The sequence below is a fragment of the Ochotona curzoniae genome, unplaced genomic scaffold (genome assembly GCF_017591425.1).
Source record: "Ochotona curzoniae isolate NIBS_2020 unplaced genomic scaffold, NIBS_Ocur_1.0 contig_2294, whole genome shotgun sequence".
Classification (NCBI taxonomy): domain Eukaryota; kingdom Metazoa; phylum Chordata; class Mammalia; order Lagomorpha; family Ochotonidae; genus Ochotona; species Ochotona curzoniae.
In genome coordinates, this window is record NW_024465405.1 from 1396156 (window position 1) to 1411173 (window position 15018).

The 15018-nt window shown below is 62.4% G+C and overlaps 1 protein-coding gene across 2 annotated transcripts; it reads right to left on the reverse strand.

Annotated features, from left to right (window-relative positions):
• Positions 1-613: 613 nt before the first annotated feature.
• On the reverse strand, positions 614-6275 carry ECEL1 (endothelin converting enzyme like 1). 2 transcript variants are annotated; one of them, XM_040972461.1, is made up of 17 exons: positions 5393-6275; positions 4845-4913; positions 4643-4753; positions 4463-4555; positions 4241-4365; positions 3691-3913; positions 3401-3499; positions 3139-3213; positions 2800-2897; positions 2632-2690; positions 2510-2561; positions 2165-2232; positions 1940-2064; positions 1689-1754; positions 1270-1365; positions 1032-1108; positions 614-887 (listed from the first exon to the last, which is right to left on the reverse strand). In XM_040972461.1, the coding sequence occupies exons 1-17, from the start codon at positions 6176-6178 to the stop codon at positions 788-790; spliced, it is 2322 nt and encodes a 773-aa protein (XP_040828395.1). In that variant the 5' UTR covers positions 6179-6275; the 3' UTR covers positions 614-787. The 2 variants fall into 2 exon arrangements, with proteins under 2 accessions (XP_040828395.1, XP_040828394.1); XM_040972460.1 differs by having other exon boundaries at positions 2794-2897.
• Between the last annotated feature and the right edge of the window lie 8743 nt (positions 6276-15018).

Sequence of the window (15018 nt, forward strand, 5' to 3'; positions counted from 1 at the left end):
TGCTGCATTGCCCAAGCCCTAGGGAGCAGGTGGGTGGAGGGGCAGGAGCCAGACGGCTGCCACCTCCATGGTGAAGCCCACCCACCTCCACAGGGACAGTGCAAGCCAGCAGCTTCATCTGGACAAGATATCCTCCTGCCCCCTGCCGTGCCAGTCCCTGCAGGAACCCACAAATGCCATTCACAGAGTGGAAGGTGAGGCTAAGGGCAGGTGAAGACAGCAAAGATTTCTGCTTTTGACTTCGCAGAGACCTCAGTCCCGGCATCACCCTTGAAACGCTGGTCGCGGGGCCACCAGCCCAGTCCAGGGCTCTAGAACTGGGCACGATGCCCTGGGAGGGAGGGGGCCCAGGGAGGTGAGACAAAAAGGTCCCCTCTCAGGTCCCATCATGCTGCAGGCCTGAGCCCCGCCAACAGAGGCGTCCCAGTGGCCTCACCTGTTCTGGGGACTCTTGGAGACGCCAAAACGACAATACAGTGGCTTTTATTGACCCAAATTAGCAGCAAACACACGGGAGCTGGCGCCTGCGCCCGCCAGCCTGGCAGTAAAGGGGGAGGCTTCCTGGAGCAGAGCCTGGGGCGGGGGAGGGTCCCAGTGTCTCTCCCTTGTGCTCCCTGAGGTGAGGACCAGCAGGGGGCCAGCTCCCAGAAGCGCTGAGGTGGTAGTGGCTCCAGGGAGGGCCCGGTACCAGGGCTGCATGCCTGCCCGGTAGCCGGCAGGAGGCGAGTCGTGCGGGGCAATGGGGACGTGCAGGTGGGCTGGTAGGCAGGTGGGCCAGTGGCCAGGCTCACCACACGGAGCACTTATGGACGGGGTTCATGGGCGAGTCCTTAGGACAGTGGAAAGCCCGGCCAAACTCCTCAAACTGGGACACACTGCCCAGGACCCTAGCGGGGAGGGAGAAACCCCCACAGTGTAGGGTCCCAGCAGCCAAGGTTGGCTTCCAGCCCTGCCCACCTGTCCTGCTCCCCATCCCCACCACTACCCCAGGTGCAGAAGGGGCCGGTGCCCAGGTCAGCAGGTGGGCATACCTGTAGTGCTCAGGGGCGTGCTTGTCGGTCAGCACCTGCAGGTAGATGGACTGCGACCGGCGCTTGATGCACCAGTTCTGGGCCCGGACCAGGCGGCGGAGCGGAGGGAGACGAAACAGGAGTCCACAACTCAGCTCCCCATCCCAAAAGCCAGAGCCTGCGGGGCCGGCCCCCTTGCAGGCCAGGCCTGCTCACTGCCCTCCCTCCAACCCCCGCTGCGGCCCCCACCCTCACCCACCTGGGCAAAGGCGATGAAGAAGAGCTGGTTGTGCGTGTACTTGAGCCGGTGCAGCGGGTGCTCCGGGCCGTGTTCCCGCACCCACTTCTGGTAAGCCTGGGGGCGCAGGGTGCAGAGTGCTAAGCCCACCCTGCCTTGCATGCTGGCTCCTCTCCATAACCCCATCAGACTCTAATGTGCCTCTGCAGCTCCTCCACCCTGCACATCACCCACTGCGCTGCCACCCCCTCCAGGCAGCCTTCCAAGTTACTCTGCTGGGCAAAGGCAAGGCTTGTGGATCCTCCTTTTTCTGCTGGGCCCTGTGCCCAGCAAGCTCCCCTGCCATGCCTCTGCCTCAGCTCAGCAGGGACGGCCACGCCCTTAGTCTGGGGTCCTCTTCAGTGCTGCCCACCCCACCCCCCACAAGCAGGGAGGCTCACGTAGTAGGCCAGCTTGAGGCCACCCATGTCCGCGATGTTCTCCCCCAACGTGTGTTTCCCGTTCACCTGGAACCAAGGACGAGGCTAGGGGAGGCTGTGGCCTGGCTGGCCTCCCTCAGGCCTGGCTACCCTGGGGCCCTCCCTTCCCTTCCCTCCCGCATGGGGGCAGGGGCCCGAGTCCACTGGGACACACGTGGGTGTCTCGCTCTCAGCCGGTGCGGTGAGGTGCAGGTGGAGGACTAGGGCCTCACCCGCTGGTTGTACACAGTGAAGTTGTCGTAGAGGCGGACGATGCACTCGGCCTTGCGCAGAAAGCGGCTGTAGGAGGCCTCGGTCCACCAATGCAGCAAGTTCCCTGTGCGGTCGTACTGGCCTCCTGTGCACACACACGCATGCGCAGGCCGGGCAGCAGGATGCTCAGGCCCTCGCTGCCCCGCCCACCTGCCCCACCTCCCTGGGGCCAGCCAGGGCCTCACCCCAGTCATCATAGCCATGGGTCAGCTCGTGTCCAATGATGGTGCCGATGCCGCCGTAATTCAGAGACCTAGAGGTGTGGCCAGAGTGTCAAGGGACCTCAGCATTTCCAGGGGCATGTGTCCGGAGAGAAGTGGGGACACCCACGGGGGCTGGGGACCTGCTCTGCTTCCTCGTTGCAAGTTCTGAAAACCCCAAACTGCTCACTTTTCTAAATATCCAAGAACAAGGCCAGACTCCAGGGACCCGGAGTGTGCAGCTTTCACAATCCCGCCCAGTTCTGCCCAACCCCTGCCTTCCCCAGACAAGGCCAGTTCACCCCTCAGCTGGCTGGGTCCCCTACTCACTGTGGGAAATCCGGGTCATACAGCGTGGGCTGCAGGATGCCCGCCGGGAATACTGTGGAGAGGGCATGGTCAGGGAAGGACTGCCCACTTGTGGGCACCACCCCTTCTGGAGCAAGACTTACCCATCTGGTTCTTATTGGGCAAATAGTAGGCATTGAGTGCCTGAGGGGGCAGCAGCCACCTGTGGAGGGAGCACGCGGTCAGTGGAGCACCCCACACTCCCTGTGATGCCCCATAGCTGCCCATCTGCTACCTCTCCCCACTCCCCACAGCCAGGCACCCACGTGGACTTATCCACCTCCTGCCGAATCTTCTTGACCGACAGCTGGATGCTGAAGCGGATGCTGTTTAATATGTTCTTGAAGTAGGTTTTCTCATGAACCTCAAACTGCAGGGGTGGGGGAGGCACAGGAATGGGCCTGGATGTGGCAGTTAACATAGAGCTCAGGCCACCCACAACCCGAGCCGGAGCTGGCATCTGGCTCCACTCTGGTTACAGCTTCCTGCTAATGTGCACGCTGAGAGGTGCCAGTACAAGTGGATGGGCCCCTGCCACCCGCGTGGGAGACCGGGGTCTGGGCTAGGGCCCTGGGGGAGCCTGGGTGGGCAAGGAGGGGCAGGGAACCCACCTCATACTCCTTGTCCACAGCCTCAGGTTTAAGCAAGAAGTCTGGGTAGCCGACCATCACCATCATGTACTGGAGCTGCAGGGCACAGGGTAGGTGAGAGCGGCCAGGGCCTGGGCCAGGCAGTGCCCTGCCACCGAGGACAGGCAGAGAGAAGCAGGTGATGCTGACTGCGCACGGGGCATCTTGTCTGTTTTGTTCTCCTGCTTGTGGCACTGGAGAAATGTACAAAACCAAAAAAAATGGGACCCAGGCCGCAGCTCACCTTGGCCCGGGCAGCTGCCTTGGTCTCAGCATCCATCCAGTCCAGCTCCTCCAGGCGCTGGCCCAAGATGTACTTGATGTCTTCCACCAGCTGCTGCACCTGCCAGGTCAGTGGTAAAGGATCAAAGATCTGCTTTAGGTGTGGATTCTCAGCCCTTAAAGAGGCTGAGCCCTGGACCCCCACCTACTGTGGATCCACTAGCTCCCCATCCTTGGACCATGACCACAAGAGGGCACCACACTGAGCTCTGTACCTGCACCCCCCCACGCTCAACCCCAGGCTGGCCCGACCTTGGCTTTACTGGCAGCTGAGAAGTGCTCATGGACAAACAGGGCGCCAAGTGCCATGCCAAAGTGGCGGTTGGCCTGGCCCAGGCACACGCGGGCCAGCTCCTGGGGCTTGTCGCTGCCCTCCATCTCCCGGGCCAGCTCGTGAAGTGCCTCACGGAAAGGGGAAGACAAGTGCTCGCTCAGGACGACCACCACTCGCCACACCAGGTAGTTGTGCATGATCCTGGGGGCCGACAGAGCAGAAACAGGGTGTAGACCCCAGGGCACCAACCACCCCACCCCGTGCTGGACCCAGCACCCACAGAGGAAGTGCACAAAGTCATGTTCATATGTGAAGGTCAGTTCTGAAGCATCCTGTTCCCAGATCACACTCAGTGGGCTCTGCCCGGGTGAGGAAGCCCACAGCCCCGCCCAGTGTCCCACAGGACCAGGACTCCCGTGCTTCCTCCCACCTCCTTCACTGAGGCTCCCTCATGGAGGCAGAGGTGGAAGTTTAAAACTCAGTTAGCAGCTAGCGCCAGGTGCACGGAAAGGGGGCTGCACAGCGTACCTGCGGGGTGTGGAGCGGATGAGCTGTGACACCTGCTGCATGTAGTCCGTGGCCAGCAGCACCACCTCCTCATCCTCGGAGAAGTCCTCCTGGAAGATCTGGTCCAGCAACCACTTCCACCGCAGCTGTGGGGCCGGGAGGACGGTGGGGGGTGGGGGGCGATCAGTGAGGGCGTGTGGGAGCCCAGGGCCCAACTCTGGGGTGAGATGGGGAGCCACTCACGTGGGGGGTGATCTTCTGCAGCTGGCCCAGCGTCACTTTGCTATACACGGAGCTGACGTCTCTGCGGAGGTCATCATACTCGGACACTGTGATCTGCCAGTAGATGGTACAGCTGACGCCCCATTCTGCCCGCGCCAGCCCCCAGAGGCCCCCCACCTCCCAGCGCCCAGTCTGGCTCACGTTGGCCAAACGCTGCTCCAGCTGCAGGATCTCTTGCGCCTTCTGCTCCACGTGCTCTGCGCCCAGCAGGCGGAGCAGGCGCTCCATGAACACCCTGTAGGCCGCCAGCACCTGCAGCCGCACAGAGCCCCACTCAGCGGGGACGCCCGCCAAGGCCCGCAGCCCCAGGCCTCCCCTGCACCCCAGGCGGCGCGAGCCCCACCTTCTCACTCTCCTCATCCTGAGCCAAGTACAGGGTCCTCTCCGGCAGGGTGAGCCCGTCCTGGTCAATCTGGGGGCAGCAGAGGCCAGAGGTCACCCGGACAGATCCAATCACCCCCACCCAGATGCCTCGAGGGAGAGTGGGCGCGCCAGCCATCACTGTCACTAACCCCTCGAGCGCACAGACCTCAGCTCTCCCTCCTTCCAGAGCAGCTGCACAAAGCCTCCCTCTTTAGTGGTTCTGAGTGGGACTGCAGGGGTGCCTGCCATTCCCCCTCTCCCCATCCTCTCCTGTAAGCCTCGTTTTCCTAGCCAGAGGCATTCGCAAGCCTTTGCGAAAATGGGGGGCTCCAAGCTTCGGAGGCAGCCCCCCACCCCCGGCCACTCCTCGGCGCGCGCGCTCCCCGCCGTCTGCCCCAGGCTGGGAAACTGCGGCTGCCGCGGCTCCACCGAACACACAGCACCGCCGCCTCACGCGCCCCGTCCGTGTGCTCCCCTGAGCCCGAGCCGCTTAGGTGCGCGCCCCGGGGTCCCCACGGCCGCACTCACGCGGATGACGTAGCGCGAGGAGTTTCTGTCGTCCAGGCTGACCGTGAGCGAGAAGAGCGCGGCCGCACTGTACACGCCCTGCGCCTTGTACAGCAGCCGGTTCAGGTCCCAGCGCGCTGCAGTCCCTGGGCGCTCAGCCGCGCCGCCCACGTCCCAGCCCCCGCAGTCCTCGATGACCTCGAGCATGGGCCGGGGCCCGAGCCGCTCGATTTCGCGCATGTCGAGACAAGAACGGAAGAAGGCGCGCACCTTGCGCTGGGCCGCGCCGCCCGGCCCGCCCGCCGGCCGGGCTAGCAAGCGCCGCAGGCGCTCCTCGTTCTGCTCACCGATGGCCGCGATCGTGCCGTAGGTGAGCTTGTCGTCGGGGATGGCGTGGCGCCGCAGCCAGCCGCCGCACGCGAACGAATAGAAGTCCTGGCACGGGTCGATGCTGGCGTCCAAGTTGGCGGCCAGGAAGCGGGCGGCGCGCGCGAAGGCCTTGCGCTCTGGGCAGCCCTCGGCACAGGCGGCGCCGCCCCCGGCGCCCGGGCCCAGGTACTTGAGCGCCAGCATGGCAGCCAAAATGGCACACAGGCCGGCGGCGAACACCAGCCCCGACAGTAGGCATATCTCGCGCCGGTTCCAGCGGGGGAGCCCAGCCCGGGCTCCGGTGGCGCCGCGCCCCGCGCTCAGCGGGAAGCCGGGGGGCAGCGACGCCCCCCGTGAGCCTCCCGCGCCACAGCGGCTCACGTACTTGACCTCCTGAAACTCGTCGTAGTGCGCTGTCATCGAATATGGAGTCTCCATGGCGCCCAGATCGCCACCGAACAGGCCGAGGGGGCTACGGGAGGGGCAGAACCGTCGCGCTTCTCGAGGGCGTCCGCATGGCCCTCGGGCGTCGCCGCTGCTGGAAGGGCAGAGGCGGGTTCAGCGGGTACCCCTAACCCGACGGCGCACATTAACTGGGCGAGGGGCGGCGTGGACCCAGATCCGCGGGCTGGAGGACCCTGCTGTCCCCCAACTGCGGGCTGATCCCCTTGGGCCAGGAAGGACAATCTGTCCCTTGGACAGTCCTGGTTTTTACCCACTCGCGCTCCCTGCTGCATGGGAAACCCCTGGCAGGAGGCAGGAGGGCGGGGCGCGCGGGTGCAAGCACGCAGTAGTCCTTAACACCTCTTCTTGCTTGTCGCAGGTAGAGAAGAAAGAGCCGAGAGGAGGTGCGCTCAGGGAAGCGACTAAATGGGCCCCCAAACGGGTCTTCAGCTCTAGTCACTGGACCGGGATGCTGGCGCCCGCGGCCAAAAAAAGCAAACTTTGTCCTGGCGGAGTCCGCCGGAACCCTCCTAGTCCAATCTTCAGCTTTTTCCGCTTGGCGATCCCAAAGCCACCAGCGGCTCTGTGGAACAGCGCGCGCCCCGAGGCGCAGCGTCCGCAACACAATCCCTCCTCGCTGATCTCAACGGAAAGCCCCGCACCGGTCCCGTCGCCCAGCCCCCTCCCCACCCGGGCCGCTCCCGCCTTCAACAGGTTCTCCCCCGAACCCAAACTTGGGCGAACTTTCGCCCCTCGCGTTCAGCAAGATGGCCTGTCGCGGCCCGAACCCTGGGAACCGAGCCTGGCTCGCCACGCCGGTCCGCGCAGTCCTCGCAGCCCGAGAGCCGCTGCCAAAGCTGGAGCCGGAAGGGCGCAGACAAAGCCGGGGCGACTCGGTGCGGCGGCGTAGGTGGTAGCGGCGGCAGCGGAGGCGGACTCGGGGGGCCACTTACCCGGGAGGTGTGCACCCAAGCCGGGCGGAGAAGGAGCCGGGCGGACCAGGGCCGGAACCGCCGCGCAGCGGAGCGGGCGCGGCGCTCTCGGTGCGCCCTTCGCCTTCGCCGCCGCCGCGCCGCCCGCCGGCCCCGAGGGAGGGGGCGCGCCGGCAGCTCCACCCTCCTCCACCCGCCCCCCTCTTTCCCTGCCTCCCTCCCGGCTACCTGTCAGCTTGGCGGCGGCGCGGAGGTGGGAGCGCTGCCGCGGAGCCACGCTGCCGGGGGGCGTGCGCAGGCTTGGCGCTCGGGGACTCCCTGGATAGCCACGGTTCCGGGAGGAGCTAGCTCCACCGCAGCTCCCGGAAAAGGGATTCTAATCCTCTATTCCGGGACCCCTTACTCCGAGCTACCAACTGGACCGCCAGAAAGGGGCCTGAGCTGCGGCTCAGAAGGAGCGTGCGCCTGCAGGATGGACACTGTGGGGAAGACTCTTCCGAAGGGCGTGGGGTGGCTCGGAGTGCCCGCGTGCACCCGGCTGGGTGCCTGTTGCAAAGCCGACCTCCCTTGGGCACTCCCTTGTCCTCCTCCAGACCTCCCCCACCAAGCCCTGTCTGAGATCCTGAGGTTGGCGACGCGCCCTCCTCCGCTCCCCACCCCCACCGCCCCCAAACCCCAGGCTTCTGCTGAAGCGGGTCTGCGCAGGGGCTCAGGCTGGGCCCTCTCCCCTGCTTGGCTGGCCCTGGCACCTCTGCCCAAGGAGTCCCAGGCCCACAGAGGAAAAAGGGGGAGGTCTCCGTGCTGCAGAGGGAAAGGATGCGCCGGTTCCCCCAGCTCTCTGAGCCACACAGGCCTGGGGCTGTGGACTGCAGGGAGGTGCTGCGTAGAGGAACTCGGAACTCGGCTTTATCTGCTCTCTGCTTCCTTGGAGTTGAACTTGCCCTTGTTCTACCTCAGCACATAGTGCCGCTGTTTTGGAGTCCTTGCTTTCTCTTCCCAGCCCATCCCTGCCCACACCCTGTCCATCCTGGATCTCTAACAGCCCCCCCCCGCCCCGAAACCCTGGCATTCCCAGGCCTCCGGGCTCCAGCCTGCAGGACGTCTCTTTAGCTTGGTCGTGGCAATCATGGAATCCCTCAGAGGGAAAGCCAGGACAAGGAGGGGTATTTCCGGAGGCCTGCCCCCCCCCACTGCCCCCCCCATCCTCTCCACAGGGTCCGAGTGGCCACCTCTGTCATCACGGGGACTTCTGGCCTCCTGGCTGACCGGCTGGAAGTCTACTGAACTCCCTCCCCGCTTCTGATTCTCGGCCTCCCTCCCAAGCCGAGCCTGGGTCCTGCTCTGCCCCGCGCATCCCTCTGGTGCTCAATTAATTCTACTGGGGAGAGAGATGTCGCAGAAGGTGGCGATTCCACGAGGGGGAGGGGAGGGCAGGGCGGTGGCAAAGTGGTTCTTTTGTGCCTTTAATCTGCATTTTCTCTTCCACGTTCCTGTCTCCAGGAGGGTAATTTTCCAGCCTTTTCAGGCCCTGATTGGTATCATTTCTCCAGCAATGACAGCTTTTATTTTCCCCGAAATGAATGCCGTGAAATTTCCAAGAAATATAAAAATGGATATTGTCTCAGGGAGCCGGCTGTCTTCCGACAGCAGAGCCCAGCGGCAGACGCGTTCCCTGGGGACACCTCTGCACCAACCCCCACTAGGGGTTTGGGGACCCGGCCCTCCAGCTCTCCTCCTGGAATTTCTGCTGGCCAGGCCTCTCCTCACCCTGGAAGGACTCTGTCAGCTCCCAGCCCAGGCCGCCCTGCTTCATCTAATCATCTCCCCATTCCGCGTCTCATCCTCCAACCCAGAGAGCGGCAACCCAGGCTGGCTGGAGGGGCACCAAGATTGGGGTGTCAGTCCTGCTCCCCACTACTCAGCACGCCCGTAAAGAGGCCAGCTGGACTGTGACCCAGTGCACTGCTTGTATCCCATAAATACGCACAGCCCTTTGTCAGACAAAGTGATGGGGGCAGGCTTTTTCTTTTCTTTTTTTAAAGATGTATTTGTTTTTATTTGAAAGGCGGATTTCACAGAGGAGAGCTAGAGAGGTCTTCTGTCCACCGGTTCATTCCTCAGATGGCCACAACAGCCAAAGCTGAAAGCCAAGAGCTTCTTCCAGGTCTCTCACATGGGTACAGGAGCCCAAGAACTTGGGCCATCCTCTGCTGTTTTCCCAGGCCATAAGCAGGGAGCTGGATGGAAAATGGACTAGCTCAGACTCGAACCAACAATACAGGATGCTGGTACCACAGACTAGAGGGTTAGCCTGCTGTGTCACAGCTGCAGCCTTGGGCAGGCATTTAACCTAGCAGTTAAGACAGCTGGGCCCCACATCTTGGCAGCTGGCTTCTATCTCTAACTCTTGCTTGGAACCCCAGCTTTCTGCGGAAGCTGACCCTGGAAGCAGGGATACCTCCTGTCACCCAGGTGGGAGCCCTGCGCTGAGCTCTTGGCTTGGGGCTTCATGACTGGGGTGCTTAACCAGCTTCCTTCTTGGTTTTTGTGCCCATTCTCAAAAAGAGTAGTTGAGGCTGGGGTTAAGTGTGAAGGAGCAGGGAGAGGGGAAGGGGTCTGGCCTCCAGTTCCCTTACTCACCTTTTTATTGAGACTGCCAAAGTTCCCTACACCCTAACTACACGGCAATGCCCAGGACTGATAAGCAAGATGCCCAGATACAGCCAGCCCAGCCCCCAGGGAAGCCTTTGGGGTCTGGGGCTGGGGAGTGGGGCAGAAGCATGGGGTCGTGGCCAGGGTGTCCTCTGGCAAGAGATAGTGGAGTGTGAGGTGAAGGGGGAGGGGTCTCGTGAGCTGACCTGCCTCCCCCCGCCCCCAGGGACATATCCCAGCCACCCCATGCATGAGGCACCAGTGCTGGGTCTGGGTCCTGGGCATGGCCCTCCCTTGGGGACAGCAGTGCCCCCTCGGGTGTGCCCAGTCTGCTGAGCCTTCATTAAGTCAGACGCGTAGCTCTTCCCTGTTCTGGTGGGAACTGGGCCAGCCTGGCCAGGGGCAGCAGTCAAACCTGCCTGCTCTGCTCTGCTCTGGGCTCCCTCTGGGCGAGAAGGAGCCCCAGCTCCGGGCCAGGCAGCTGTGAGACACTCCTCCCCAGCTGCCACCCCATTCCATCTTTCCTGCCTGGAGTGCGATCCCCCACCCAGCTTGCTGCCCTCCTCTGGGCCCCCAGGGGCTATCTATTATTCAGAGTACCAAATGGATATTTAATTTGAGAAATGAAGTGACTCTCCCAAGCGGCCAGGGAGGTAGGGAGGGGTGAGGGGGATGCCAGAGTTTCCAGGCAGTCATGATGATACAGAAAAGCTGGGTGCCCCCCAAAGCCTGCACTCACCCTGTGGCTGTGACCTGTTGGGGTGGGGGCCCCATCAGTCTTGCCTAAGCACTTGGCAGTGGGATGGTTGGGGGTTCCCTGGGCTCCACTTGTTTCTGATCCCCGCACCTTGCAAGTACCTTCTGGGTCCCCTGGCCTGGCCCTTGCCTCCCCCAAACTTCCTGACCTCCGCTGTGCTGGGCTCACTGCTCTCCACACCTCCTGGCAGGGCTGCATCTCAGGTCAACTCCAGCCTCAGCTGTGACACCTCATGGAAACCGTCCCACACCCATCCAGAACACTGTGCCCCCGTGCCAGGCTGGGTGCCAGGCTGGGTGCCAGGCACACAGCCCCTCTGAGAGCCCACCCAGCTCCTGGGTCTTAAAAAAACCCACTGTGCCGGTGCTCTGGCACCCACTAGACAACAGGCAGGGGCTCCCACACTCCCCTGCGCCCCTCATTTCCACGCCCAGCCCTCCCCACTGCCACTGAAGACTCCTCTCTGGAGTTTCCTCCCAATCTTTAGATCAAGGTTGCATTTTATGTAAGAAGTGTGAGGATCATTCTTTTTTATTTTTAAGATTTATTTATTGACTTGGAAGAATTACTAAGAGGAGAGATACAGAATCTTCCACCTGCTGGTTCACTCCCAAATGGCTGCAAAGGCCACAGCCACACAGCTCTGAAGCCAGGAGTTCCTTCTGTGTCTTCCACACAGGTGCAGGGACACAAGCACTTGGGTCACCCTTTGCTGCTTTCTCAGCTAGATCAGAACCAGAGCAGCCAGGACATGAACTGGCACCCATATGGGATGCTGGCACTGCAGGCAGAGGTTTAGCTCACTACGCCGACTCACTGCCCCTGACCCTCATTCTTATTTGTAAAGGTTCAAGCCACACAGGTATGCCAAGGACCACTGGGAGGCCGTTCCTCCACCAGCCCTCCCGAGCCAGGGCAGGGGCAAGCTGCACGGCCACCTCCTCACCCAGGCCCTGGCAGGTATCATTATGTACTTCCTCTTAACAAACAGGACACTGGAGGCTTCTGCCCTGCTTTTCTCCACGTGCCCCCTGTCTCCACGAGCTTCTTTCATCAGCACCTGATAGAGCCCCCCACCCACAGGGCTGTCCTCGGGGTCCTCGCTGTCCACATCAGGTCACACAACTCAGCTCTCCCGAACCTGCCTGACCTTCTGGCCAAGGGCCTCGCCTGAAGCCTTGTTTCTCTCTGCCGTGCCCCACCCTGCACACTCGGGCTCCACTCTCTCCCATACAAAATGCTGTGTGCAGGTGCTGACCATGGCCCTGGCATGCCCCTCCCTTCTGTTTCCTGGCTCATGCCCTGAGCCCTCAGTTCCTCATGTCACCTTGTCCAGAGTGACACAGCAGGCCTGCCCCTTCTGCCCTACATACTCTGTGAACCCCTCCCTGGCTATGCTGGCTTCCAGAACCCCGCTTCTGACCCCTGGCCTGCCGCTTCCTCTTCAGCCTGGGTACCTGGTTTAAGCCATCGGCTCAGCCCACAGGCTTGGTTCCTGGCCCTGCGTCCCTCCTGCAGGTCAGGATCCCATCCCTTGATGGGACAGGCTACAGGGCTGCATGGCTACCAAGCTAAGGAAGCAGCTAGAAGGCCTGTCCTGGCAACAAGAGCTATGTCCATGTAGCAAGCACCCAGCCCGGAGCCTGGTGTGTAACCGTGGGAGTCATTTGGAGCTGGAGCAGGAAAAGCAGCGCCCCTTGAAGGCCATGCTCAGCGCTGACCCCTCCACCTGTTTCTCTACATCCGGTCCTGCTGAAGCTCCATGGGCCCAGCCTGTGATTGGCTGCAGCTCCAAGGGGGAGGCAGCTCAGAAATTGATTGGGTTTCTGTTGGGGATACTGAGCTGCTCAGAGACCTCAAAGGAGTCCTAGGGCTTGCAGCCAGTTCCTTGACCTTCTTCATGGGTGCCCCATCTTCCAAGAACCCCCCTGGATCTCCCCATCTGAAGTTGGCCATCTACAGCATTTGTCCCCACTGGACTTAACGTTGAGCCAGTGTTATGATGCCCACCCCCAGGGCTTACCACATGATGGGTACACAGGGCAGGTGGTTCAACCACTGCTACACACTGCAGGTAAGGCCCCCAGGGCTGCCGGGACATGGGAAAGTGGACCCCTGGGAGCCAGAGCGCCACTCCTCCTAGGGTCACCATGGCCCATAGTGGGGAGCCCACCCTAGGCCTATCAGGCAGTAAGACCCGAAGGACCACTGCTCACAGGCCTCTAAGCTGAGGTCTCCTCCCAGCCCACTGCCAGCATTTCAAGTGATTACAGCTGAAGGGGATCATTAGCTAATTAAAGCCAAGCCACTAATTGTCCCTCACAGGAGAGAGAGAGAGAGCAAGACAGCAGGGGGCTGAGATGGAGGGGCTCAGGGTCCCTGGGGAGGCAGCCTCTTCTAGACTGTGAGTTGTGTTGGGAGCATTGTCAGATTTGAGACTGTGGAGCAAAGGAGAAGATGGCCAGATCTGGGCATGACCGGGACAGGTCGGTGCACCTGCATCTGCCACTGCCCACCCCGGTCAGGTAAAATGCCCCAGCCTCTGCAGGCCAGGCGTACAAGCTGAGAATACCTGCTCGGGTCTCGCCAAATGAGGAGACGGCTTGGCTTCAGCACTGCTGTGCTCAGGGTCCTGGGTTCACTTCTGGTGGCAGGATCCAAACCCACGAGGTGACAGTCAAGCTGCCATAGGCTGCTCTCCGTTCCCAGGGGCCAGCTGCCCACCCTCACCCCACCGAGCCAGCCCCAGTACCTGCCCCCACTGCACCTTCTGGCCCTTCAGGCTCAGTCCTCCTCTGCGCCAACAGCCAGGGACACTCTGGGGTGTTGGGTCCATCGCGGGGAGCCCAGGAGCCAGGGAGTCCAGTCACATTTTGCTAGCCGCACAGCTGTGCTAGCATGGCCTCCGGGGTCAAGTAACCTCAGACAACCCTCACAGTGACCCCAGGAGGGGCTGGACACACCTCCCCAGGACCCAGAGGAAGCAGAACCAGCCCTCAGAGGTCAAGGGGCGCTGACAAGTGTGTCCGGCAGCACCCAGCTGGTCCAGCCCTTGCTGTAAGGGTATCCTTGGGAGAGTCACGCAGCCTTGTCAAGCCTCTGAGGAGGTTGAGACCAAGCCTGCTCCTTACACAAAGGATACAGATGCAGTGGGCAGCAGGTCTACCCCTACCCAGCAGGTGCCTCCTTGGCATCTGAGGGCCCGGGACCTCTGGAAACTCCTGCCCCCACCATGGTGATGCTCCCTGGCGGTGGAGCTGGGAGAGTTCACAGCCACAGGAATCCCAAGGCAAATGGCCAGGAAGCTCTGAGCCCCTCGGCCACTGTGAGGGGCTTGCAGGCTTTGCCCAGGGTGGCCGTAAGCCTGCGGCCCCCTCCCCATTCTGCTGTAGGAAATGCTGCAGCTGCGGCTCTGGGGGAGGGGCCTCCCCGTGAGAAAGGCTGTCAATCAACCTCTCCCCTTCCCCCTTCCTCCCTCCCCTTCCCCCTGCCCTCGGCAGACCTCCTTTCCCTCCGCCCTCCGCCCCCACCCCCACGCTTGAGCTGCCTCCCTCAGTAATGGGGCTTAATCATAACACGCATTAGCCAGGGCCTGCTGCCTGCAATTACCGTTTCAATCAGCCACCCACCACCACCACCACCCCCAGCCTCGGGCCACCCATGGGGACACCCCTCCTGCCCTCCCAAGCCCCATTCTGGACGGATGGATGCAGCTCAGGTGCCCCCGGCTGCAGAGCCAGACAGAGCTGTGACCTGGGCGGCAGGGGCGCCGGGAGAAACTGCTCAGGGTCACAGGCAATTATTTTAAAAGCCTGCGCAGGGGGATGTGCAGTGTCCCCGGAGCAGCCGCTCGGCCTGGGGTTGCTCCGCCCCAGGGCTGTGGCAGGCTTTGGCACACACTCTGTGTGCACAAGTGCTGGTCATGTACACAGCCCTGTGGTGCCCCCCAAATGCAAGCGTGCATTCCAAACCCTCCTCGACTTGGTGCTGCTTGGGTGACCTGTACCTGTGCAATCAGGCACTCTATCTACACAGCCCAAGGTGCACTCCCCCCCCCGCCCACACACACACCACAGACATGTGGCTCTCCCATTTGCCAAACCCAAATCCAGGGCCCCTGTGCCATCCAGCCTTAGCACGGGCGGGGAGGGGCTGGCAGAGGGCAGGAGGCAGGCCTGGTGGGGGAGTGGAGGAGGGGCCGGCTGTTGTACTGTGATTCTCTCTAATTGCTGTTTTGCTGAGAGGTAATTAAAATCCCTTTTTATTTCACACGTCAGAGCCCTTGCCAGAGGAGAGGAGGGGAGGGGGAGGCTGCGAGCTGGGGGCAGTAGAGAGCCTGGTGCCTGGGCTCGCAGAGGGGTTGGGAGAGTTGGCTATAAGAGCCCAGGCTACTCCTGGGCAGCCCTAGAACATCCTGGGTGGGGTCCAAGCCTGGGGCTGTGCAGCCCAGGGGAGTCTCTGCTCCAAGACCACCTACCTTAGTGAAGTCAGGG